The following is a 27,891-nucleotide window of genomic DNA, read 5'->3' as shown; positions in this document are numbered from 1 at the left end:
AGTTAACAATTAATACATTTGGGGGGGGGGGGGAAATATACTTTTTTTATTTTCGGCTACCAATCAAGAGCTTCGGTGGTCAGTAAAATATCTGAGTACACGTCTCAACCGAAACAGTGCTTCATTGGTTTCACCGCCTTAGATTCCTGATCAGGTCATCGTTACCCTGTGTAATTAGTTAGAATCCACGCAAGAGCATGTTTAGCCTCAGTTATCTGCCAAAAAAAACAAGTGTCAATAAAAAAAAACGTTCTCCAGTTTAGTTTTATATTTGAAGTTTGTTAGATGTGTTTTTTTATTTGATCCTGGAGGCGCAAGGTCTTACATCACTCGTGTGGAAGGATTATTTTTTATTTATTTATAACCTGTATATTATTTTGACGCGCCAAGAAAACTGTATTGCATTTTGACAACCTCTGGAACACCCCGACCAATCAGATTGTCAACTTTGAATGCTAGATGATGGCCTGTTGAGATGCAATATGTCTTTTGCAAGCACGACCTGGGAGCAGCCGACAAAGTGTAAATCTATTTGATGCAAATGAGCCATAAGGAACACTGGAAGAGCGAATGATGCAGCAAAGACTGTTAATTGCAAATACACAGTAAATAAGGATGCCGGTGGAGGGTTCAGCTCCTATGGAAATTTAGGGGTTTTTTTTAATTGGAGGCTGGAGAGAGCCTAAAGTTCAGAGCACCAGCCACCGAGACATTTTGGCGAGAGTGGACAATTCAACTTCTGCAGGGCATGCTGCAATTTCTGGGGAGAGTGACCAAAGCGTGCCACATCATTTGAAGTGCACATTACACGCACTTCTGAACAAGGGCCTCCCCCCACACCGTGCAGGCTATTTGCCCATGCTTTCACTACGCTGGTCAGTGCGGGTTGGTGAAGGTGGGGAACATAGACGAGGGGTAGCGTCCAAGTGCAGACTGTAAAGTAAACTTAATATATTGACATTGTTCGCAAGAGTAATAAGGCCTCGTGGTTTTTTGTGTGCCAACATTATGGTCCCAATACATTAAAATTGCCCGTAATTACACAAAAAACATTCACCACTATCCATAACCAAGGCCTTCCTTTACTTAATTACTTTATTGGGTAAAGCGTACAACAATGCTTTCTACTGGCATCAATTTGTAAAAAAAAAAAAAACAGGGCTTTTGTGTGAGACTTGTGCTATACAAATGGCACGAACATCAAAATGTACTCAATTATTATCGCAATTTAATTATTACTGCCAATCTCAACGGCCTCACCCGGCCGAACAAGGCACGTTGATCTGTACCAAATGGCGGGCGTTCTCTGCACTGCCGTGGCAGTCGGCACAGTGAGCGCGGCGGCGGCGGCGGCGGCGGCGGCGGCAGCGCCCAGCGACGCGCCAAGCCTTCCGCCGTCGTCCTGCTCGCCCATCAACGACGTGTCGTCCATGTCGACGGACCAGACGCTCGCCTCCGACACGGACAGCAGCCTGGAGACGTCCGCAGGGCCCCTCGGCTGCTGCAGGTGACTAGCCGACTGCCTGCGCCACCCTTGCCACCCGTGCCCTTAGCAGTGCACGCGCTGTGCAGTGGGTGCCACCAAACCAAAATCCCGCCCCCCCCCCCCATTCCCCCGCAAAGGCCAGTCACGATGCGACGGCGCTCAGGGTAGCCTGCTTAGAAATCACTGGAAGCGCCGACACGATAGTTACGCCTTAAAGTCAACGTCGATAGCAAACTAGGGTCATCTCGTTTGCATGACGTTTACACGGTGGCGTAGGCCACTGCATGCTGTAGGTAGTTGTGACTGATCTAAATGTCGCTCGAGATTTGCCAAGTTTCCGAGTGCCCCCCCCCCTCATGAAGGCTTGCCCCAGGCTAAAGACGTAGCTGTGTGCTGAAGCTGGATGGGACAGAGGAATATTGTCGGGTCCAAACTGCTGCAAGGCAACACTCGTCATAAACAGTGATTTGGATATGTAAAAAGAATGGCGTGCTTAAATTTTTCGCCTTCACTCGGGTTAAAAAAAATTTGCACAAAATCGGGCAGGTGTTTTTTTCCGAAATAGATATTATTGCTTCCAGTGATTTCAATTGGCCCTCGCCGTAATGCACAAACACATTAAATACGAACTGCTTTAATCAGTTTCCTTTTGGTTACCTGGTCACTTAAAAGCCCTTTGCATCAGGCTTTCTGCTCATTTAGCTTCTATCCATGCAAGCTGGGCAACTCCTATTTATTTGTGTTCAAATATGTTTGGCCTGAAATGTGCCAAAAATAAGTAATTTTAGACGCACAAAAAATCCCACAAAGTGATCTCATTTATATCGATATTTAAAGCGCAACAGCGCTTGCTATTTGCAGATGGTGGCTTGGTTTAATTAAGTCTGGGCTGGCTAGGAACGTTCACTATAAAATAAGTTTAGTTAATTCTCTTAACTAAATCAAGTGGTGGTGGCTGTGAGCGATACGAATGGTGCTCAAGCCTCCAGGATTTACAATGATGCATTTATGAATGGCCTTTTTTGTAATTCGATGGGCTAGGCATTTTTGACGGTGTTGCTATTTAATCCGTGCGTTTTCATTACGCGACGTTGCCGGCAGTGACGTACGGCCGCTGCATGATGCTCGTTTGCGATGGGTTTTTTTTAAACCACGCTGTCGACGTTACCAGGGCTGCATGCGACTATATACCAATGAGACGCGCGCTGTTACGGCAGAGCGGCAAACTGTGCGAAACCTCAAGATGCTGTCGTTTGTCCTTTTTGTGTGTGTGTGTGTGCGCGCGCACGTCTGTCTTTATTTGTCTCTTTGTTTTTAGCGATGATTAAGGGTTCGGTGAGCAAGTTAATTTATGAGCGCTGGTCAGGTTGCGATGTATTTATTTATCTATTGCTTACTTTGTTTTGTACTCGACGAAAAGTGCATTTGACGATGGCATTCAAGTGTTAGTTGAATGTGGGGGGACGGGTTTGTCGGTGGGTGGATGGATTTGGCATGTGCGAAGATGGTTGAGGCGAAAGTGAATCGGCAAAGCGTGGGGAGTTTGGTTAAGTGGAAACAAGGCTTGGTAGGTGAAAATACTTCGGGATATCGGAGTGGCGTACGAAAGAGACCAATTATATTTTGAGATTTGAGAATACTTTAAGGTGAATATTAATAGATTCAAAAAGTAATTACTTTCAGCAGAGCTGACTATCAAGTGATTTTATTTTAAGATGTAAACTGCATTAGGGTTATATACTTCAAATGTAAAAAAAAAAACTAACACATTGATACCACATTATGGCTCACAGTATACAACAGCCTATAAAGTAGCACCCAGAATGCTCATGCATGTTTAAATTACATTGTTACTACTGTTGTCATGTAATAAACTAAAGCTTAATCAAAAAACATTAAATCATGTTTTCTTTTTTAAAAGCCATTGTCTTTAAATGTTACGTTGAAGTACTTTGTTATAGTTTACAAAGCTTGTATTCATTTATTGCCTTTAAATAACCCCTTTATGCTGCGTTTATTAATCACTCTCACATCAGCACCTGGCTCAATAGAAACCTGTGTTGGCACCATTTCAATTCAGAAATGATTTGAGTAATTTGGCAAAAAATATATATAATCTAAAATATAATACACTACACAAAAGCAAACAACATCTGTAACTCGGCGAAATAAAATGGCGTTTTTTTAGCGGAACGAATGTCGTCATCAAGTAAATATTGTATTTGGCATTCGAATATATATTTTAACTTCCCAAATGAGGAAAAAAAACCCATTACCGCACTCTTCAATTTCTGCTACACCGTTTCTATTGACCGTGGCCCACTTGTCTCGTGCACCGCAAACAAATGCGTTCATTGTGCTGGCGCTTGAGTCGCGGCAGTGCATGCGGATTGGCGGCGGCTTTTGCAACCGAGCCGCGTCGTCGACGTCTAACCGCCCCGGCGTGCCGCACCGTTTTTCACCTCGCTCTCCTCTGCTTGTGTTGTAGGTGTTCCATTACCAATGGGAAGTGAGAGGGGCAGTGGGAAGATGTTGCGTACTGTGTTGCCGTGACTCGCCGGCCCGTTGTGAGCAGGTCGGCATGTCTCGGTTTGAAACCGCCGCACCTGTGCACACTTTTGCTGCTCTTCCGTCCTGTCACGGCCGGCCACTTTGCAAGGACACCGTTGCGCCACAACAAAAACCCGCAGCTGCCCAAGTAGAATGCGCAGGATTCGCCTGCGTCGTTCAACCAGAACGAACTTTTTGTTTTTACCTTTCAATTTTTGCTTTATATATTCGCCTGTATTATACGTTGTAAATCAAATTTGGATTCTGCCTAGGATTACAGTTGATCGTGTATTGTGGCCTCATTGAATACATTGGTTTATATTTTACCGCCCATTTAACTGGCCAACAATCAAAAATGTTGTGGCCTCGCGTAGCAGACATGTACTCCACTTGTCTGGTTTAAAAATGTATAATTTAAATCTACATTTTGGTACAACCGTAGTTTGCAGAGGGATGGGGAAAAAAACATTTTTTAAAATACATGTTATACTTCCAATATTAAAAACGGCGTTAAATGCAACACATATGCCAATGATTTACTGCATGTAAATTGTCCAATGTAACATTGCGATGCTTAACAATTATTTCGCCGTACGACTTTGCAGAGTGCTTTGAGTGTTGCGTTTTTTTATTACGAGCAAATTAGCGCGAAATAAGCTGCATGAACGCCCTATTACAAAAATATTAGAATAATTAGCTACTACATATTCTTAAACTGTAGTGACACAACAGGTCAGTTGTGTTCAGACAGAACACTTTACATTCTCATGGGCCTTGGCCATATAAACACAATCCTTTGACATACATGCTCTGTAAGACAGTAACTGGCTTTTTGGAATTTTCTGTTAAGACAAATGTATACCAGTTATCTCGATAAACATTGAGGGTGTTATTATTCCAAGACGCCTTGGGAGAGTGGAAGTCACTGATTTTGCCACGGCAGTACATTTTTTTACAAATCGTTTTTGAGAGTTAACATTTCAATGAGCAATGGCCCGGGACCATCGGGTACTGTAATACTTAACTCGTAGTCTATATTTCTCATTGCTATACAAGTCCAGATGTTTGGTCCAATCCCATAATGAAAAAACACAGAAACGCATCTTATTCATGCCATCTAATATTTACCTGGGAAGGCCTCGCTGAGCCTCAAGACTCTTTGCCGAACCGTTCCTTGCATTGCGATTTCTTTGGGCAGTTCCAATAATTAGCGTTTGGCTAAACCCACCGCCCATGAGACGGATGCCACTTGGGCATTAACATCTCCAGGACACATCGAGCAATCCCCCGGCGGTCACCTGTCCTCGTGATAAGCAAGTGTTGGCCTGCTTAGCTTTCCATGGTCTGATGGAATTGGGTGCATTTAGGGTGAATAACTCGCATTTTTATTTCTTCTAACAAAATCAGGCTTTTTTATAGCCTTTATTACAAATGAGGCATTATAAATCTATTCCTGTAAAAGCCTTTACATAAAATGTACTTCAGTGCACACTACCTTTTTCACGTCAATCATTGGTAGCAGTAAATATTGTGCTTCCATTTTACTGTTTTGTATATTTTTTCAACATTATTTATTGTCTGGGTTATCATTTGCCGCGTATTCCTTAGACATTGTCTTGACAAACGTTGGTTCATTGCTGCTGCTTTGTTTGACAGTTGCATTACATTTTTGTTCAAGTTGTCTTCATTCTGGCAAAGGGTTTATCTTGGTATAATTCACATGCACCGATTTGGCGCTTTGCTCTGTGTTTTTGGAAATAGCAAATAGGAGAATATATGTGGCTGGATGAGAATCTACAAAAATGGAGTTAATATCCTCGCAACTAAATTATTCTACCATCGTGTAGCAAAGCACTTTGCATTATCACCTTTAAAAAAAAGCTTGTCTGTACCAAAAGAATGATTTCACATTTAAGAATCCACTATTCCACACAGCTGTGGCTTCCAAACCCATTTTTTTAGATCACAATCTGTAATCCAGCCCCCATATACTAACTTCTGCTGCTATATTTGGCTGTGATGTAACACAAAATAGAAGTTTGTAACTAATCATGCATTAACTGATAGTAAATGTACTGTACAACTCAGTGCTGTCTCAGACAAGAGAATGCTAAATAAAAAAAATACTAAAAAAACAAATGCTTTATAACCTTGCATGTTTATTTGCTTCAATTAAATTTATTACAGCCAGCTTGGAACGATATAAAAGTAACAGTCGTACCGAATGCTACACAGTCTACATTCATGATAAATACATTTTGGTAAAGGAAATACTGTTCATGGATAACATGGCAGTGTGAATAGTTGACGAATTATGCAGTTAAGTAAACGGTTTGCCGACAAAGGCGATACCTTGTGACTAAACGTTTAGATGCAAGCAGGACACACTTCATTATCGCACAGATCCAGCCACCGTTGTTAACTTACAGAGACGCAACCCACACCCTTGTCCGTACACGTTCCCATTGACGCATTGTCAAAACTGGCGATATTGACATACCTGTCAACCCCTTATCAGTGCCTTTTATTATAGACCGATTCAGGCCTTATTGGTCACCCCGTGCTCCTATAAATCTCAATATTCATCCTACAAAGTCCCGTTACAAGGGAGAAACAAACAGAAAAAAGAAATGTTTGCCCGTATCTAAACGGCTGTACGTCGTATGGACCTGAACTAAATTTCCCTGTACAGGAATTGGGGTAAACCGTATGGGGTTGACAGGTATGTATTTACGACTTGCATACGAAATAACCTCTGACGAACACTGAAACTTAAACGTGTGATCGACTTTCCACTCGTGGAAATTAACCGTACGTTTGTAACAAATTTAATTTACAAGCACAGACACAATCATAAGTACATTAGTTGGAAATAAAAGAAAATATTGTATTGCGTACAACGCAGCTAAAATGACGTACTTTGGAGAAATCTTAAAGCACTTTATTACAGTATCGCATTGCAGCGGTCTTTGAACTGAAGACGTAGACACATACCATGTGCAATGGAGCGATAAATACGAAAGGCAACGCAAGTGGATTTTTAAAGCTTATAAATTACAATGCATTGTTTTTAACACCAAGCTCTGAGGGTGCGGTGTCGGACCTGCACAAACGAAGTCGCCCGCTACCATCGGACGAGATTGTGCACTGTGTAATCAAATTCATTTTCAACACCAACGTACCTGAAAATTTATTTTTAGGCTTCAAGATGTCCGTGACTCGGAACAAAATATTGGCCAGCGCATGAAAAGGAAAAGGTTACACCACGAGACGTGCATTCTTAAGTAAAATGGAACCCTTAATGTCCGTAAGGCTACACGAAATATGCATCTTGACTTTGCACACATTATCGTCGCGTCAATCTATGCAGACGGAGATGGTTTACTGTCTCCGTGCTCGGCGACTCGGGTGGTCACCAAATAAGATCGTTCAATGGCCTCACGAGGACTCGATCTCATTGTGGACGCGGTTTTCGTCTCGAGGAAGTTTACGATTTATGAGTTTGAGCAGAATCGTCAGTAGAGGTAAACATACACTCGCTTGCAAAGCTTTTCATGGTTCTGCTTTGCACAGCTTACATAATTCCTTGTTCACCTCCTGGAGTTCCGGCCTTCATTCTTAATTTACAACAAAAGTTAGAGGAAAAAAAACTACGTACTGTACTTTTCCTCATTTGATTATTAATTGTATTAGGTCTCTGTAAAATAAAAGACAAGTAAATTGCCGTGCCAAATAATGTTGCTAGCGTCCCACCTCTATCTGTATTCTGGGGAGACCGAAATTAGAATCACTATCACTCTGGTCAGACACTCGTAGTTCGATATATTAATAGTTTGTATTTCATATACATACTAGTAAAATACAATACATAATTAAACGTATTTGACCTCGTTATAAAACATATAGGGGTCCCACATCCTAGATTTGGTAGTTTCTTAAATCAAGGGGTCAATGGTTTATATAGACGCCGTATAAATGTAATTTTAAAAAGTTAGTTTGCCATATTCCTAGAGGAGCTTATGGAAATATATTTACTGGATCGGTGGTGGAAATTACACTATCCTGTGTCGGGGGCCAGTTCATTCATAAAACAATGTTGCTTTGTCACTGAATACAATTCATCAGGCACTGCCCTTTTTCCTGGACCCTGGAAGGAATGATCTGCTGGGTCATCTCTTGACTGGAATCTGAAGTTGGGTATCTTCTGATCCGGAGCCTGTTGCTCTATCGAGCTACGCTGGGCTGGTCCCGTGCAATTTGTATGCAAGCACAGACGTGTTTATGATATATCTATGTGTCTGCATGCATACCTGTAAATACTAGGCATGTAACGATGCATGGATTCACCGATTACAATTATGGTTTTGGTACATGCATTGAATCGTGGTGTCCTAAGAGTCAATATTCAATTTGTTGTATGCAATTGGTTCTCGGCGCTATATTCACAACAATGTTATAACATCCATTCTTGAATCGAATCGAGGGTAGGCGAGTCATTACATGCCTAATAAATACGTGAACACACAAGAAATCTGACTTGCGACGCCCTGATCGTCGCTTCAACCGCAATACCGCCCTCCGGTGGAGGGCAAAAACCTTTTAAAATAAACTCCTCATCACATCAAATACTTCGCACGTTCCAGTTAGGTTATCAGCATTTACAGGGAACAACAACAATAATAAAACGACAACGTGTGTGTGGGGGGGGGGGCGGGAAAGGTGCAACGAGCAAAACTTTTTCTGTTATCACAATAAAACAACCACGCGCAAGACGCAATTCCCGTGGTGGGGGTGCGGTCATTGCTGCGGCTGCAAGCTTCCAAACGTAGTGAAGAAGCCCTCCATCTCGCGCTGCAGCGCCGCGTTGCGCTGCTCGGCGTCCGCCTGGGCCCTCTCGGCGTTCCTCATGCGGATCTCCAGCATGGTCGTCTTCTTCCTCTCCTGCTCCAGCTCGTCGCTCAGCGCCGTCACCCGGCCCTGCAGCTCCTGCTTGCACGTCTCCAGGCTGGCGAGGGTCGTGGGAGGCGTGGAGGTGGCAGAAAAAGATTAAATGGAACGTTCCTCCTCAATCAAAGCCAGCTCCCGGTTTTATTCGTTCCGGCAAAAGTGTTGCCTGCCTGCCTGCCCGCCCGCTGCCCTGAATGTATCTTAAGTGCACGAGCAGATCGCCATGCATGCGTCGGATCTCGTTATAAGATCTCGGAAGCGGAGCAGGCTTGAGCCTGCTCAACGTTTTGTATGGGAGTACTTCGTGGGAATTCCAAGTGTCGGAGGCCTATCAAGGCAGTGGATTCTTGGCTCTAACTGTGCATTGCTTTGAGTTGTTAGCATCGCCTCGTGTGTGGGTATCTCTGGGTGCTCCGGTTTCCACCCACGTGGCACAGTCACGAACTGAATGAGCCAAACATCCGATGTAGCTGGACCCTCCTTAAAACATATTATTGAGACTTGGTGTGACTTTCCTAAGTAAATAAAGGGCATTCATATCTTTAGTATATGAATAGATTACCCAGGAAAGTCTTAAGGTTCATGAGCATTTGGTCATCCTTTTAATTGAGTGTGGGAGGAAGCCAGAGTACGGAAGAAAAAAACCCCACACTCATATGGGAGTAAGGCACTCGAGCGCTTCACAGATGGCAGACATCTTAATTGTTGTGCTGCCTCAAACACCACATTTCCCTGGAATTGCTCTTCTCGTTAAGGCACCATTCGCATGAATACATCAACCATGCCTTGCGCAGTTTTCCAAAGCTTACCATCTTAGAGGCATGTGCAAATGCTGTACTGTTTAGGGAGCGTGATATATATTATAATGGATGTGTACAGTATGTAGATAAATGACACCAACAACAAAAAGCACCAGTAGACTAAAATGGAAATATAAATAACTGAGGTATTTAAATGAGGTCAATCATGAACGTTTAGATTTTGCCATCACATTCCAAACGATTCCTTTTAGATGCGTGCAATCGTTACCACGGCCGCTTTGAGAACTGCAGCGCGATTCGGAAGACAAGAGTCCCAACACATCAAGAGCAAAGACGAAATCTCAGCCTGCAGCGCGCGTTGGACAATGCCGCTTTTGTAAGCTCACAAGGAGCCGCGAGGCAGACGGGAGAGCATTTAGACGCTCTCGCGTAACCACACTCACCTCCGTATCTTGCCCTCGTAATCGAGCTTCTGCTTGGACAACTCTATCTGCATCGTCGCCATCACGTTGCTCAGCACTTGGGTGTTGATCGAACTGGCCGAGTCCGTTGGCGAAAGCATCGGATCCCAGTCGCTGCCGCTGGACTTCAGCCGGTCCCTCCGCGCTGCCGCGCTTTGACCCCTCGCGTCGTCCAGCGTACCGCCCTGTCCTTGCCAAAACCCGGCGCCGGTGGCGTCGCTCGTGCCAGGTGGCTCGTCGCCACAGGACGACGCGTGGTTGCGCGCACGTGGGGGCTTTGAGACGGAGCTGCACCACATGGCCCCCTCGCATGCGCCCGGCGATCCGTCCGCGTTGCCTGGAGGCGCCACGTTGTCATAGGTCGACTGGCGGTTGGCGGCCATGCCGGTGCCGGGACTGTCCCTGTTTGGTCTCCGCTGGACGGGGGAGTGAGATTCGTCTCTGGGGTCGTCGGCCGAGCCGGCCCACCCGCTCGGCGTCCTGTCGTCACGGCCCTGCTGGTTCGCTCTCTCGTCGCCGTTGGCGATGACCGCGTTTTGCGACGGCCTCATCTGCTTCCCCACCGAAATCCTCATCGACGAGTACTTCCTGGCCTTGAACGGTTTGTCCCTGAACAGCTCGGAGGCGATGCCGCTCTGAGCCAAACTCTGCAACACGTCCTGTGATAATGACCCGCTTTGGAAGCCCAGTCCGTTCTTTTCGTAGCAACCCGGCTGCTCCGCGCAGAGGCTCAGGGGCGATGACAAAGCGCCCCCGTCGGTCTGGGCAGGGGCACTCGACTCGTCCCACGACACTCCGCTCTCCCTCCGCCGGAAGCCGGTCCCATTTGTTCGGCTCAAAGACGACTTGGTGGACGCCTCCGGGCCGCGCGCGAAGAGCACGGCATGCTGCTCGATCAAGGTGGACATCAGGTGCTGCACCGTCGTCGCTCCTGCAAATCGGAATACGTGTTTAGACCGGAGGAATCCGATGAGCTATGAAGCTCTTTCACAGATGTCTAGTTGTGATCGATTCAAGTGCAGATGAGGCCGCGATGTCAACCGTCGCCGATCATCCATCGTCGTGGATCGACCCCGCAGCTAAAACGCATCGGTAAAAGCCGCCCGCACCTTCCATGATGGTCGCTGGGTCCTCCACTTTAGGCCTCAGGATGTTTGGTCCGAAGACGGTGGCCAGATTCTGTATACTCATCTTGTTGATGCTGGCGTGCGACTGCACCTCGTACAGGAAGCTGGTGGCAAAGATGTCATGTGTTGGTACGCTGGTTAGAACACCAGCCTGTCTTCTTGAACTGTGGTGTATTAGCGAGCACTGTTTTGAGCTAAAAGGGATTTAACTTTTTTTTTTTACAAAGAGAACTCCAATGCATTTCGATCACCCGTAGTGTCGTTCAAGGACAATTTTGAAATGTACGAATTAGAGGTGCTGCAAACCGAACTCTGTCCATCATAACACGGCATCTTTAATATTCACAAAAGTTATTCCCTCAGAAGCTGTGGCAACATGAACAAATGCAAAATGACTGATGAAAGCCAAAGAACTTGAGAAAAACGGCTCCTCAAAAAGAACCATTTGGTTAGTGTGGTGTTAGTGGTGCTTGCCACTGGCCCTGTTTGTACCGAGTCATTACTTAAATTACTACAAAAATAGATAAATATCAACCATTCTCTATCCACTAATGGATGAAGGCCCCCCCCCCCCATTTAATATCGGTAAATTGGGGTTTTTGGCCATCCTTTTTAACTTATTTTTTATTATTATACCTCAATTGCCACTCGGTAATTTCTCCAAAAGAGGCCCTTAACATCTCCACATCTCTCTGGCCACAGAAGTAATCCACCTCAATGGGCTGCCTTGTTAAATTAATGACGGCGAATTACATTTCAGTGGGGAAGAGACGTACCTGCAAATGTACTTGAGGAGGTTGAAGTTTGCGAGTGGGAGACTGTTCACAAGTTGAGTCAGTTCCTTTACTCCCTGCCACCAGACAGGAACACACCACACACACGCAAGACTTTTAAAAAGCACATAATCAATTAATGAGACTATTTAATATCGAAATACGTTAACATGTATTAAAATGCTATAAATAAATACATATCGGTGGGCGGGTGGCTAAGAGGTCAAAGCAATGAGCTGACAGCGCTGAGCTTCTGCGTTCTAATCCGTGAAACTGGCCGTGATTAAGCCAGGGCCCTGGAGTGCTGTGAGTTGATGGTCTCAGCCCACTCTCCAACGTTTCACTGCCACGTGATGAATAGTTCTACACAGCACGGGTGTGTAGAAAATTCTGCCCCTCCCTAGGGTGGATTCTAGTAGGTAACTTGCAGGAAACTAATTAGTAGTTCTGTGATGTCTTCTTCCATGAGCTATTCTGTAGTACCTAGTCCCCGGGGGTTATTGACTGATCTGTGAGTGTTCTAAATGGGTTCTTTGTCTAATGACACAGTACCCATAGCATAATTGGAATTAGTTCATTCAGAGCTCAGCCTTTATCACTTAAGACATTTTCAAAACGCTTCCCGTTCCATAATTCGAATACGTTTCCTTTTCAGCTCTGCACCGACACCATTAATTAACAGTTACATTTTAATAAGTACACAATCGGGGAAACGCATTTACCGTATTGTGACAGCTCCTCTGCAATAATAATTATGAGCAGCAAAGAGGTGTTTTGTTTAGAGAAAATAAAACTGTTGACAAAGTAATTACGCTCGATGTCATCGTGTAACAATGTGTTTGCCAAAGCTCAAGCGTGAAAGAGATTATCTATTTTTATCGGCGGAAAAATTAATCGTATTTTTACAGATACTCTCAGCAGAATTCCCAGTGCAAACATGCATTCTTGATGTGTGTGTGTGTATGCAATCAAACGATGATAGGCGGAAACTCTTCGGTTTTCATCAACAGCAGATTTTGATCGTCAGTTACAATTCCCACTCGTTATCAATATGGAGGCTTGTCATAAAACATAATAATGTCCTTTATTCGTCAAGGAAAAACCTCAATGCTTTAAGCTATTTCGGTCAATACCTTTGAAGTCGTCGTCTGCACGTGGCATGAAACCAGAATAACCCAAGGGAATAACAAGCAAAGCTCTGCACAGACGGATTTAAGAATCCATTGCCGTAATGGCCACTTGGCAGCCCAAGCCTCTAAACAACCTGGTATTCAAACTTGATTTGAACCTGGTATTCCCTATCAGACCTCACATTCAATATCGCTTCGTTGTTGCAACGTTCTCACCCGCCCCTTACTGGAACATATGTGGGGGAAAAAAGAGCGCCAGAGCTCATCGGATCCTGCCGGTCCAAAAGATTCCGATTCAATAACTCGAGGTGCTTCAACCCTGCCCAGTGGTCCGACATCTGACGAGATGCGATCGTAGGCGGCGTGTCGCCTTCCCCTTCTTCCGTACTGCCGAAGCCCGATGCGGCGCAACGACTACAATTTCACAACTCCGGTGGGCGGGATGGGGGGACGGACCAGCAACATCGGCGTCATTCGCTCGCGATGCGTTGCCCGTAAGAGCAAACGACCGCCAGGGGGAGGAATCGCCCCACGTCGAGACTTTAGAGAGCGATCGGCGGCCGAAATCCGGAGGAATCTTTCCCCCCCTTTCTGGATGCCGCCACCTTTGCTCTTGGCAGCCGAAGAGAACGACGTCGCAAAATAAAAAAAATAAAAACACCTCGCCGAGGACGGAAGTGTGCGGAAGCGCCGGGCCTCATGATGACCTCTCTCGCTCGGAAACTGTGGCTCGCGCTGAGCCGCGCGGCAAGCGACGCGGTTCCACCGTCCCACAAACGGGAAGGGTCGATTTAAAGCTTTCGTGACCGCAAGGATTCATCTTCGTTGGTTCTTTCGGTAAAGTCACGTAGAATGAGAATAAAATAATAAACTGATAAAATAAAATAACGCAATAAAATTCTCACGACGTTTCGGCCACAACACCTGATGAAGGCCGCTTGTGTTGTGACCGAAACGTCGTGAGAATTTTATTGTGTTATTTTATTTTATCAATTTATTATTTTATTCTCATTCTACGTGACTTTACCGAAAGAACCAAAGAAAACGGGAAGGGGTCACAGAATCGCCGAACTCCTGCTGTGGTGGTGGTGGTGGTGAAACTCCAAACCATCGAAAAACACATCCTGGCTGTGTTGCTGCCATCCACACTCCTTGGATTGGTTTAAACAACTTCGCGTTGAACCGATAACGGGTTTCAAAATGATTGCTTTTCCACCCTGCCGTACGAAAGAGGAAAACGGCATGCGGAATGTAGTGCGCTAACCACTGCGCCACCGCTCCCCATCACAAACGTGACTGATTCTCTGGAGCACCCCCGATTATCATCGCTCTTCACTCGTGGAGCCAAACACAAACTCCTCTCGCGGGTCAATATTTAACCACGGTCTGTTTAAACATGGCATTTAGTGCTTGGGAGTGATAACACCGATTAAACATTCTGCGAGCGGGAATGCCCACTTTTTACGATTTCTCGTTTTTACGGATTCTTCATTGATATATTACTGCCGATGACTGTGTTGTTCAGGATACTAGGTGGCAAGTTAAAATGGGGAACTCGCCTTAGAATGATGGAGAAAATAAGCAACAAAATGCAGGCAATGAAAACGTATCTCTGATGAGGTTGCTGAAAACTTAGACATTTTGTCTTTTTCGCCAACTTCAACCCCGGTTGTTGTATCGGCATCACGGCACAGTGTCCAATCGTAACTCTCGCAGAGCAATGAGAATGGCCCACGGAATGTGACAACACAGAACTGCTTCTGTGATCGCTTCACGTGACCTCCTTTGTCGCCACGGGAACATGAAATCCACTTTCCCAGCCATCCTGCTCCAGAGAAATGTTTGTCATGTAGCAGTCAAACCAATTGTGTTTTTTTTACTCTTTGCTTCTTTCGGTAAAGTCACGTAGGGAAATAATTAAATGAAAACATTTTTGTTTTAATAAAAAGATATAAATAATTATTGATGTATTTCCCTACGTGACTCTACCAAAAAAAACAGAGTAGGTAGAACTAAATTTGAGCGAGAGACAAAACACAGACACGGAGACACACAGACGGACACACAAGCAGAGAGAGACAACACAGAGACACACAGTGTGTCTATGTTGTGTCTCTCTCTGTGTGTCTCTGTGTTGTCTCTCTCTGCTTGTGTGTCTGTGTGTCTCCGTGTCTGTGTTTTGTCTCTCTCAAATTTAGTTCCACCTGATGACGGTTGCTTGTGTTGCAATCGAAACGTCGTACTCTAGTATTTAATTTATTTTCTTTCTACTGACTTTACTGAAAGAACCAAAGAGAAATTCCTGCAGTCACGAAAGCTTCAAATCAAGTTTCAATTATTTTTTTTATTCTGAGAGCTGAAATGTTGCCAAATGAATTGGAAACCAAAATCGATTTTGACTTTGTATACAATAATTGATTACCACATTGAGGACTCCAACTTGCTAACCTTGAGAGCCAAGTTTAACTATGGGTGGCTATCAGGATAAAAACTAAATTTCAGGATCTCATCAATGTTGTTATAAATTAATATTGATTCCTCAGAATATTTGTTTCCACAAGAACCAACATGCAACCACATTGGGTCAGGGACCACACTGGGTCAGGACAAAGTTGGAACCAAAAAAGATAGTGCGAAAAAAATTATACTATACTAAAACGAAAATCGAGCCACTGCTTCACAAAAAGGGCGAGAAAGTGGTCTTACATATCAGGTTTTAGTCTATTATATGTGGACACAGACTCGCATGCAAAGATTGCATCGCTATAAAAACCAAGCAGGAACCAATATTCGAAAGGAGAACCAACATTTCCAACTATTGCCGACTACCTAGTAGTGAACAAATATTCATTCATGGCACAACAAATATTCGGGGAGGGCAACATATATTCGCCAGTTTGACCGCTTTATTTCTTAAAACTAATGTGCGTACTCTGGGACGGTCATAGCCCTCTCATATGATAACCAACCCCTTCCCCCCCCACCTTTCTGAGACCTCCCCTCGCGTGTTCATTTGAATAAAAGTTCAGCCGCACGTCGGAAATGAGAGTGAAGAAATAGAATCTACGAGCAGGAGAAAAACAATGTAGGACGTCGGTGCTCGCTTGTTTGCGCTCGACAGTGGTGCCACTAACCTCGCTCTGGTTCTTGGCCAGGAGAGAAGCACAAGACAGGAACTCGCTGTACAGGGAGAACGGCACCACGGGCTCGGGCAGTTCGCGCAGGTAGAGCTTGACAAGGGAGGCCACCGTGTGGACGTCCGTGTCCCTGCGGAGCCGCACGCCCGGTAAAAAAATACAGCGCTCGCGACACACGCTCGCGACACGCTCGCGACACGCACACACACACACGTGACAACGCTTGCGGCACGCGCACGACACACACTCGCGCTCGGGAGACACAACGCTCGCGACACGCACGCACGCACCGCGGGCACGTGGGCGCTCGGCTTGGCCCTGCGACGGGGAAAGGGGCCCTTCGGATTCGGAAACAGAAAAATAAACCCAAATTTGATTGTTATTGACGTGTACTGTGGTCACGTGTGGGTTGTCTGATCACGTGGTGGGAAGGCCTTCGGCGAGCAGTGCATTGAGAAGGTCTCAACGTTATTTGCTGAACTGTGGGGAAATGCTGTGGGGAAGGCTTTGTAGCTGAAAGGGCCAACATTGTGTACGCGGAAATGCTTTTGTATTGAGGCAGAACTTTGCTCAGTGTCTCCACACATAAAAAAAAATGTGTTTTAGTCCACCGGACTATTCGCTTTCCAGAACCAATATCACCAAGCAGCATTTGTTTTAACCAAGCAAACTCTGGACCGGTTTTAATCTTCTGAGTCTCATCAGCAGAGCCAGCCTTGTGAAACAAATGCTGCCGGGTTTGGTTACCAGATGTCCTTAGCTCAACAACCATTATAAACTTCTCCCCTTCACCAGCCCGCAATGACCAGCATGGTGAAGTATGGTCAAACAACCCTGATGACTGGCATGGACAGTCCTTCATCTAGCAGTAAATTGACAAGGCCTGTGAATTATCATTACTATTTGCAACGAGTGCGACGTGGCTTTGACAGCTGACATCGCAATACTTTGGCCGGGTCACGATGGCTCATCCCAGCGGTGTCTTCATTGCCCATCCGCCCGCCAGACGGTGGTGGTGGGGGGGGGGGTGCTTCCCTGCTCTCCCCTTTGGCCCATTTCATAGCACCCGGAGAGAAGCGCGGTCCACGGCCAAGTGAAAGTGCAATGGGAAAACGTTATTTTTTTATAAATGGGATTTTTATGCAATCGTCCGAAAACTGGGCGAAGAACGACTCCCAATATTCACAAGAAACCCCCTCCCGTTTAATCCCGAGTGGTAGACAAAAGCTTCAACCCAGAGAATGGGAGTGCTGATTCAGCACTCTTTAATGTGTGTCAAAGCCACCGACTTCCGCCACCCCCCCTCCAAATTACCCAGACACCTGTTGACGGCGCACAGCGCACGTGCGGCTCTCTCACGCCTCAACAGCAAAAAACAAACAAACTCTTGTTAATTTCACTGCGTAAAACCTGAAATAGGCAGAAGGAAGTGCGTTGCTCCCCGCGACTGAACCCGTTCGTTTTGTATGTGGGTGCGTACGTTGAGCTTCTTTCGCGCCGTACGTAGCCGACCTTGCCAATCGGAGGTGCGGTTTTACTGCCAAGTCAGCTCCTAGCCAACGAGGCCCCCCCCCCACTATCACAATTCTCGTTTTATTGTTTTTCCCCGCCATAGCCATAGCTTGGGTTTTTTCTTTTGTCGTCCTCACGATTGCTTTCATTGCTTTTTGTGAGAACGAAACTCCGCCGCACTGCCCACCCTTTCTTCACACACGCCTTGCCCGAGGGCTAACTTTGCTCGGCAATGGCCGTCGCCAACCGATCGCTCGTCCGCACGCGTCTCCGCACGCGTCTCTGCGCGCATCCAACGCCTTGGGTACGCAGGTCGATACAAATATAGCGGCGTCTGTTTAAGTCCTATCCCTGGCAAGCAAAAAAAAAAGAAACACCTCGATGTTTTGGCCGGCTGGCATTTGCAAAAAATAAAAAAATAAAACTAAAAGGGGCCATATCACTGCAGCACTCGGCATACAAATGGGCACTAAAAAAAGCAGACAATGCACACAGCTTTACAATGCGTATAAAATAATACGGTGCCGTTGATTGCTTTTCAGGACAAAACTAAAGACCTTGAAGAACGGACGTGGTCTTGCATGCCTCTCAAATCCATCATCCTTTGAACCACTCGCTCGCACATCACTCTTCTTCGCCGATCCGAGCAAAACCCGCGCCGTCTACTGCTTTCGAGCGCTTTAGCCACGCCGATAATAGATCTGTCAAACGTGTTGCATGTTATCACCAGTATCGTGGGGACTGAAGGGAGTTGGGTTCTGTCGAAATAAAAATACGTAATTATATATATTAAAGAAAAATGCAGCGTGCTGCGGTCGAGCATCGGCCGGCGTCGCGACTCTCGACGGAGCGAGTGGCACGCGCCGAGTGCCGTTGCAGCTCACGGTCGAACGTTCCGCGTCGTCGTCGTCACCATCGGCGCTCTCGCGCAAGCCGACCAGCGCGCGCGCGATCTTTAAAGGCCGCGAATATCGTTCCCGCCGGCGATGAATTAAATAAGATGGTGAAGATGTTGAAGAAGAAGGAGGAGGGGGGAAAAAAACGAAGCATTGCGAGGATACTGACGTTGAAACGAAAGATGGTGGCGAGAATGATGATGACGACGAAGACGATGACAATGATTACGATTTTACGACGTTATAAAAGAGTCGACAATTTCACTCCGATGTTTGTTATTGACAATGATTGTGATGATGATGATGATTATTATTATAGTACTACAGTGCGTCGTGTTATTTTTCAGAGATGTCTGTGGGTTATTTTTGGGTTGAAGTCAAGGTATGTTCCAGCGTACTCAAATAAAGTCTATTGTACATTTCCGCGCGCCTGCCCTCTGGCTTGTTTTAATTGTTTTTACTTGGCGAGCGCAAATTCCAGCAGGGATGTTCTCTGCAAGGGACAAGCCAAAAAAAAGGCGAATGACTGAAGTTATTTCCTGTGTTGCTACAAGGTCGTAAGCGTGCCAAGCCACACGAGGATTAGTCGGGAGCCCTGAACGCGTTCAGCAGCGTCCATAGCGAGCGGTGTACCTACCACACGGGTGCCGCTGGGATTAAACGAAAACATTTGCGTTTTCTTGGGTCTACTGGAGGTTCCTTTTATCACGGTTGCTGACCACCAAATCAAAAACAAATTACAATGGCATTCGGCATCCTTGCCATTCCCAAAGTGCAAGGCTATCATGAAGGCACGATGACTATCTGCTATGTACTTCAATACGCTCATACGATCTGCCTTGTGCCCATTTATACTGCTGGGTGGATGGAGGCCGGGGTGGGGGGGGGGGGGATTTAAGAAACGTTCCCATTTTTTTAATCTGCCACGCCAGGAGGTCAAAATCTGGATTGTAAGTCCAGTGTGCTCTCCGTTAGGCCACGGCAGTAATTCTTATGCCTGTAACAGCCGTGAACTGAAGACTGCTGCTTGTAGCACAGATGTTTTAACATGCAAGTATATACTGCAGCTTCTAGATTTGAAGTTTTCGTGACTGCAATGATCCATACTCTTTGGTTCTTTCGGTAAAGTCACGTAGGTAAAAAATAAAATGAAGTTAATCAGATCACAACTTTTCGGAAGCAACACAAGCCTCCGTCATTGGCTGGGATAGTCACAGCAAGAAGTAATTTCGTCCACTACAGCAAATCACTTCTTGCTGTGACTATCCCACCTGATGACGGAGGCTTGTGTTGCTTCCTAAACGTCGTGATTTGACTAACTTTATTTTATGTTTTACCTACGTGACTTTACCGAAAGAACCAAAGAGTATATACTGCAGCTTGTTTATGAGAAGGAAATCAATCGCTCCACCCACCACTGCGGAGCCTGGGTCTGGCATCAATCCAGGCATGCGGTGTGCTACATCCTCACGCGGTGTGGTCAGACGACTTAAACCCAAGCGCGAGCGGCCAGGATCCCCCCGCTAAATTGCTGCTCCTAAACGCGTTGTCGGGGGAGCTGTGATGAGAAACTGGGAGTTAGGAACTCTGGACCCGAGGTAAGAACTTGGCAAAAAAAAAAAGGTCTCTCGACAGCTATGGGAGATTCAATGCATCTGCTGAGACCTTGAAGAATGTTAAGATCACGCAGTCTTTTGGGGTATTTTTTTTATTCCTAGAGGATTTCTTTTGACGTAAACTTTTCCCAAAGAATATTTTTTTAAAGCAGTTTTGGGTTGGTTTTTTGCTCCTTGCTCTGTTGAGCATGTCGGTTTTACTACGGTCTCCGTGAAAAATAACGGGACTCCAAAGAGCGATGCCCAAATTAGTCACGCAGTGTCTGGGTTGAGTCTGGATATCGCTTGGATGGGTGACCACCACACCAAATCAGGTGTCATAGACTTCCGCAGCGCTGCATTGTCAGTGGTCAGCAATGCAGCGAAATACGCCGTGATACTGCACTAAGCTCCCAAAATCCGTGCTCCCTGCCTTCGTCAACCCTCACTGTCCAGCGTGGAGAAGTTAGTGGGGCGCCGCGGTGGCGGGTTGGTGGAAGTGGACACGGGGCTTCATTTGGGGCACTCTGGGTGGCAAGGTGTTATCTCCCTCACCTGCTATGCAGCAGGAGGTCGTGGGTTCGACTCCAACCCTGACGCCTGCTGTTCATTCGGAGTTTGCGTGTCTCTCTCCTCGTGGTCGCGTGGATCTTTTCTCCGGGTCCTCTGGTCTTTCCCCTCCATGTTTAGAATCAACATCACTCGCTTAGAGTATTTGGCTGCTATAAATTTCCGCGTGATAAGCCACTTCGTTGAGCTATCATTTGTGGCCAGGTCGCTTCTGAAAAAAACCTATGTTATAGCTCAGCAGGTCTTAACTGGTAAAATAAAAAAAATATAGTTTTTTTGTTTTGGTCAGACATCTCCTAAGACCTGCACGGGGCATGGGAATATCCTCAACGCAGCGGCGGGTTTACAAAAAATGTGTAAACACGAACCCGTCAAAGATGGGGCGTTCGCCGCAGTCGAAGGCCTCTTGCAGCTCACGCACCAGGTTCGTCTGGCCCGGCAGACGAAAGAGGCCCTCCTCGGCCAGGCCTTGGCAGCGGATGAAGTTGACGCACTGAGTGACGAGCAGCGGGGCTGGCGCCGTCACCCCGTCCGACCCCGTCTCGCTCCGCACCGTCTCCTCCAGCCGCTGGCCAAACACTCCTGTGGGCAAACGAGCAGGCGAGTGAGTGGGCGAACGAATAAATGAGCGAGTGGGTGAGTGAGCGAGTGGGTGAGTGAGCGAGTTATTGAGTGTAGGGATGAGAAGGTAAGATGGTGAATGTGTGAGTGAGTGAGTGGATTAGCGAGTGTGTGAATGAGTGAGTTATTGAGTGGGTGCATGAGAAGGTGAGTTGTGAGTGGGCATGTGAGTGGATGAGCGAGTGCGTGAGTGAGTAAGCAGGTAAGTGGGTGAGCGAGAGGGTAAGTGGGTGAGTAGGTGAAAGGGTGAGTGAGTGAATGAGTCCATCAGCATGAGTGAGTGCACAGCTCCAAGACTTACAACACAGTTCACTTTGGATTATTACAGTACTGTATCTAAATCCAACCACATCTCAAGATGCTATACAGACGTGTGGCAGGTGGGCATCCTGGGAAAAGGAAATTTAATTAAGAAAGATATTGTAACAGTCGGTCAACGGCGGTGAAAAGAGTGGGGTCTTGAGCCTGGACTTGAACAGGGGGAGGGAGTCAATATCACACACGGCCGGGCGAAGAGAGTTCCAGACTATCGGGCAGCACAGGTGAAGGAGCAACCTCCCCCTCCGTGCCAAGGTTGACTGGAGGCTTTGATATGAATCCTCAGTTGCCCGAGCGGAGAATGCACGGAGGGGCGGGGAGTAAAATGAGAGGGGAAGAGGTAGGCGGACACCGGAGAGCCCGGTTTAATGACGGGTGGCTGAAACCCGGATTCTAACTAGGATCTCAACGGTGCCAGCTCAGTGCTCTGACCCCTGACCAACCCCGGGGTCACCTCTCCCGTTAATCCATCTTAATTGATCCCTGAAACCGGGCGGCGTTCTCCGGCACGGGCAGCCCAGGGAGGCAGCCGCGTGGTCTCAGGGGTGGGCGGAGCCCACCGCCTGCAGCGTCTGGGGACAAGTGCCGCGGTAGAAAGCGCCACGGTCCCTTCGAGGAGGGCCTTAGCCGAGTCCCGTCCGCTCGCCTGCAGCCGTCACAAGGTCCAACCGGGCGTTTGTCGGGGGCAGATTCCACGACCACGTTGTGGCAGTCACGGCAAAATCAAGCCGTTATGGAGTAAATAAATAAACAAACGGGCAAATAACTCTATAAATAAATAGATTATGGTCGGCATGTAGATTAGATATAGTTTTAGTGAACATAAAACCCATTAATATTTTGACCAGACAACAATCTGTCCACTTGTTTTTCCCATTCCTGATGTTAACATTTTCGTGTAATTATTCCGCACGTAGAAATCGCAATAGGATTACAATTTTGCTTATAATGTGCAGATTGTATGAAATACAAATTAAATAAAACATATACATTACACATGGCCAGCCATACCACAAATAGATGACAAGTTAATTTAATGCAATGTTGGTGTATATTATGCATCCTGTGATAGTCCCAATAAAAACCCTCCACTCGCTCTCAATCCAATCGCGAGTCAATGTTTAGATCACACTTCACAGCGGCATTCTTCATCGCAAGGCCCACGGGCCCTCTGGTGGCCTTTAGTGCGGCACCCGACAATACACAAATGGTGAAAACACCCCCCATCATCGTCATCGTGCTGTTGTCAAACCCCCAATGGTTTCAAATGTGTGGCGGCCCTCAAACTGATGATGTCTTATCGGCGACAGTGCCCCCCCCCAACCCCCTCTGAAAATCAGTGACGAACACTGCTTTCACAGTCTTCAAGCTCCTCCACACGACGACCGCCCCCTGCCCCATCTCTCCCCTCTCCCATTCACGGTTCCAATCATGTGCCATTGCAGATCATTTGTACTTATTTTTGTTTACGAGGCACATTGGTAAGTTGGCTTTTTTTCAATAAAAAATGTTTTTGGAAAAATCACTCCATCCCATTGCCCTCGCTCGCATCTGTATCTCATCACTCTGATCTCGGCCCGCCGTCAATAATGTCCCTACATACATGCACGGTACATACTCTGCAGTGGTTTCCAGTTGTGTCCCTCTTCACAATAATGTCCTTTCATATCGTCAAATTCTCACAAGCGACGTTTGCTCTGCTCGTATTTATCTTTAGTCCCCTCTCTACAGCATTCTTTGTTAAATTCTTCAAATAATTTACCTTCCTCTAGTCCGTTTGCATGATAAAATTGGTCGGTATAATGACTCAATCATCGGTGCATCTGACATTGTTATTACTTTCCCCATGGATCTTCATGAAAACCTCAAAAGCCACACACAATACAGTACAACGCGAAGGGCAAATTATGGCGCTATTTCCTTCACACACAAAAAATACCAATAAATCAATGCCCCACACTATAATACACTTAAAGGTAATAGAACAAGTACGCTTTGACGTGGCACCAAGGGCTCATGAACCAGAATGAATCCCACTTTACATCCAGCTGTTAACACCGCAAATTCATGACATTAAGCACAACTGACGCTAAGATGACTGAAATCAGTGCTGTTCAATTACTGCGCCATTCATCCTATAACCTAAGGGAGATGCAACATCAAGCGAAATACATTCAACAGCGGTATTAGCCTGGCTGTGGTGGCTATGCATGCAGATGTCTGTAATCCAGCGCTGTGTGGAGGCAACGAGGATTGGTGGATGACCGCACACGTGTTGCGAAACTCCCTTCCTGTGTCCATCAAGGAGTCATAAACCTGGCTCACCAAGGAGAATGTGGACCCCACCTGTTCCATCTGTACGGGGATAGAGCGTTGCCCCCTCGCACGTGCAGGCTAACCGCCTCGCTGCCTTTTTCCCGATCGTCTGCGGGTTTTTCCTCACGCCTCCGAGTCGTTCTCTCTTTCTGGGAGTGTGCGGGAGCTTGACAAGTTGAAACTGTTAACTCGACCTTGGTCATTCGAAACGCCCCCCTCCCCCACGGGACCTGACGTTATCACGCGGAGATTTCTGAAACTACTCTACTGCTAACGGAACAAGGCAGCTGAGTCTAAATGTGAACACTATACAGGATGGGAAGCCACGGTTATTCCCTTAATGGTATTTTCAGGCACCGTACAACTAGCATACAACTGTTCAAGCGAGATACCGTAGAAGGTGCAGATAATCGGGGCTACATTCGGCACATGGTAGTGGGATGGCACGGTGGCGAGATGTTAACTACCTCGCCTGATATACAGGACGTCGTGGGTTCAATCCCGACCCCAGCGCCTGTGTATTTGGAGTTTGCATGTCCTCTCTCCCCGTGGTCGCGTGGATTTTTCTCCGGGTCCACCGGTTTTTCCCTCCACATTTATAATCAACATGCGTTCGGAGTATTTGGCTGCAAAACATTTCCACGTGATAAGCCACTTCGCTGAGCTATCATTTGCGGCCAGGTCGCTTCTGAATAAGAGCTCGATGGCTCAGTGGGCCTTACCTGGTAAAATACAAAAATAGTTTGGATGTTACAGTGAGGGAAAAAAAGTATTTGATCCCCTGCTGATTTTGTACGTTTGCCCACTGACAAAGAAATGATCAGTCTATAATTTTAATGGTAGGTTTATTCGAACAGTGAGAGACAGAATAAAAACAAAATCCAGAAAAACGCAGGTAAAAAAATGTTATAAATTGATTTGCATTTTAATGAGGGAAATAAGTATTTGACGCCCTCTCAATCAGAAAGATTTCTGGCTCCCAGGTGTCTTTTATACAGGTAACGAGCTGAGATTAGGAGCACACTCTTAAAGGGAGTGCTCCTAATCTCAGCTTGTTACCTGTATAAAAGACACCTGTCCAAAGAAGCAATCAATCAGATTCCAAACTCTCCACCATGGCCAAGACCAAAGAGCTCTCCAAGGATGTCAGGGACAAGATTGTAGACATACACAAGGCTGGAATGATTTGAAGCTTTCATGACTGAAGGATCCATACTCACTCCAACGCTGTCCTCATGACAGCACGGTCCCTTCACCTGATGAAGGCCACTTGTGTTGTGGCCGAAACGTCGTGATTTTTGTTATTTTCTTTTTTACCTACGTGAATTTACCGAATAGAACCAAAGAGTAAGGCTGAAATGGGCTACAAGACCATTGCCAAGCAGTTTGGTGAGAAGGTGACAACAGTTGGTGCGATTATTCGCAAATGGAAGAAACACAAAAGAACTGTCAATCTCCCTCGGCCTGGGGCTCCATGCAAGATCTCACCTCGTGGAGTTTCAATGATCATGAGAACGGTGAGGATTCAGCCCAGAACTACACGGGAGGTTCTTGTCAATGATCTCAAGGCAGCTGGGACCATAGTCACCAAGAAAACAATTGGTAACACACTACGCCGTGAAGGACTGAAATCCTGCAGCGCCCGCAAGGTCCCCCTGCTCAAGAAAGCACATATAAATGCCCGTCTGAAGTTTGCCAATGAACATCTGAATGATTCAGAGGACAACTGGGTGAAAGTGTTGTGGTTAGATGAGACCAAAATGGAGCTCTTTGGCATCAACTCAACTCGTCGTGTTTTGAGGCGGAATGCGGCCTATGACCCCAAGAACACCATCCCCACCGTCAAACATGGAGATGGAAACATTATGCTTTGGGGGTGTTTTTCTGCTAAGGAGACAGGACAACTTCACCGCATCAAAGGGACGATGGACGGGGCCATGTACCGTCAAATCTTGGGTGAGAACCTCCTTCCCTCAGCCAGGGCATTGAAAATGGGTCGTGGATGGGTATTCAAGTATGACAATGACCCAAAACGCACGGCCAAGGCAACAAAGGAGTGGCTCAAGAAGAAGCACATTAAGGTCCTGGAGTGGCCTAGCCAGTCTCTAGACCTTAATCCTATAGAAAATCTGTGGAGGGAGCTGAAGGTTCGAGTTGCCAAACATCAGCCTTGAAACCTTAATGACTTGGAGATCTGTAAAGAGGAGTGGGACAAAATCCCTCCTGAGATGTGTGCAAACCTGGTGGCCAACTACAAGAAACGTCTGACCTCTGTAATTGCCAACAAGGGTTTTGCCACCAAGTATTAAGTCATGTTTTGCAGAGGGGTCAAATACTTATTTCCCTCATTAAAATGCAAATCAATTTATAACATTTTTGACATGCATTTTTTTCTGGATTTTTTTGTTGTTATTTTGTCTCTCACTGTTCAAATAAACCTACCATTAAAATGATAGACTGATCATTTCTTGTCAGTGGGCAAACGTACAAAATCAGCAGGGGATCAAATACTTTTTCCCTCACTGTATGTATTTTTCATAGTTTTTTTCCTGCCAAAAATACATAACTGAGGCTCCATACGAGTATTGTAGATGGGGTCCATCAAAACTTTGCCAACTCGTAACGTGCTTGCTATAAATGACGCTGTATATACGGTTTATTTACATACGTATGTAACAGGATATTTGACATTTTTGATTGATTTTTTAAGCGATATTCATTGTTTATCCTGTTTGCAGTAGGATCTGGCATGGGTTTCGTGTAAATAAGATGTTGGTTTTGCTCTGGTTAGGTTTGCACATTCCCCCCCAGCCTGCAATGCCCTGTAACTGCTATCACGGCATTGTCCTATGGTCTCCGAGTCTCTATGTAACCTCTGTGGATCTCTACGTAACTTTATGGGCCTCTACGCAACTCTATGGATCCCTATGTATTGTTTGTTGTTGTAACGTTCTGACCCACTCCTACTGGACATGTGTGTAAAAAGAGCTCATCGGATTCCCCCAGTGTAAATAAAGTCTTGAGTCTGAGCATGAAAAATATTTCACGGAGTATTATTTACTTTGGTGTTAAATTTAGCAGCAATAGGAGCGGTACGAATGAAAATACGTATTATTCACGAAACTCAACAAGAAAGCAGCTGACCTTGCAGCCCGGTAGGGCTCATCAAGGGTTCACAGCAGGAGAAGAATGCTCATTCCTGCGCTCCATTAACTCCGCATGTCCACAAGGATGTAAAGCCACTCAGCGGACCCAGTGGCAATTGCAAGGGAGAAAAAACAAAACCTTATGACGGAACATGACTCGCATTTGCACTTTATTCAGAAGCACTCGAGCCCGAAGACACATCTGAAATTTATTGTGGGCCAAATGTGCGATCGCAATTGCACCCAGTAGCAGGGCTATCGAGTGTGCAGGCAGTATCACTGTACTGGGGTTCACAGGCTTGGACACGGGGCTTCATTCGGGGCACTGTGGTGGCAAGATGTGAACTACCTCGCCTGGTACGCAGCAGGTCGTGGGTTCGATCCCGATCCTGACGCCTGCTGTATGTTTGGAGTTTGCATGTTCTCTCCCCGTGGTCGTGTGGATTTTCTCCGGGTCCTCCGAGTTTTCCCCTCCACATTTAGAATGAACACGAATTTAGAGCATTTGGCGACTGCTATACATTTCCACATACGTCACTTTGTTT

The 27,891-nt window shown here is 46.2% G+C and overlaps 2 protein-coding genes across 10 annotated transcripts in view; one reads left to right on the top strand and one right to left on the bottom strand.

The window, feature by feature from the left end:
* LOC116940312 (mitogen-activated protein kinase 8) overlaps positions 1-6,175 on the top strand; it is a 44,336-nt gene extending 38,161 nt beyond the window's left edge. Inside the window, exons 12-13 of one of the 2 annotated variants that reach the window (XM_032949958.2) lie at positions 1,324-1,507; positions 3,975-6,175. In XM_032949958.2, the coding sequence (XP_032805849.1) occupies positions 1,324-1,507; positions 3,975-3,999 (209 nt within the window). In that variant the 3' untranslated portion in view covers positions 4,000-6,175. Of the gene's footprint in view, positions 1-1,323 lie in introns of both variants that reach the window. The other variant, XM_032949959.2, reaches the window with a different exon arrangement.
* Positions 6,176-27,891, bottom strand: part of LOC116940310 (rho GTPase-activating protein 24-like) — a 92,008-nt gene continuing 70,292 nt past the window's right edge. For all 8 annotated transcript variants that reach the window (XM_032949955.2, XM_076065708.1, XM_032949954.2 and 5 more), the window contains 6 exons: positions 21,314-21,527; positions 16,370-16,502; positions 12,109-12,182; positions 11,315-11,436; positions 10,188-11,136; positions 6,176-9,041 (listed from right to left, as the gene is read on the bottom strand). In XM_032949955.2, the coding sequence (XP_032805846.2) occupies positions 8,834-9,041; positions 10,188-11,136; positions 11,315-11,436; positions 12,109-12,182; positions 16,370-16,502; positions 21,314-21,527 (1,700 nt within the window). In that variant the 3' untranslated portion in view covers positions 6,176-8,833. The remainder of the gene's footprint in view (positions 9,042-10,187; positions 11,137-11,314; positions 11,437-12,108; positions 12,183-16,369; positions 16,503-21,313; positions 21,528-27,891) is intronic.

Source organism: Petromyzon marinus, chromosome 8 (assembly GCF_048934315.1).
Source record: "Petromyzon marinus isolate PM22_M1 ecotype Great Lakes invasive population chromosome 8, UKy_Petmar_22M1.pri1.0, whole genome shotgun sequence".
Taxonomy (NCBI): domain Eukaryota; kingdom Metazoa; phylum Chordata; class Hyperoartia; order Petromyzontiformes; family Petromyzontidae; genus Petromyzon; species Petromyzon marinus.
The sequence above is the reverse complement of the archived record's forward strand: the minus strand, read 5'-3'. Positions and strand labels throughout refer to the sequence as shown.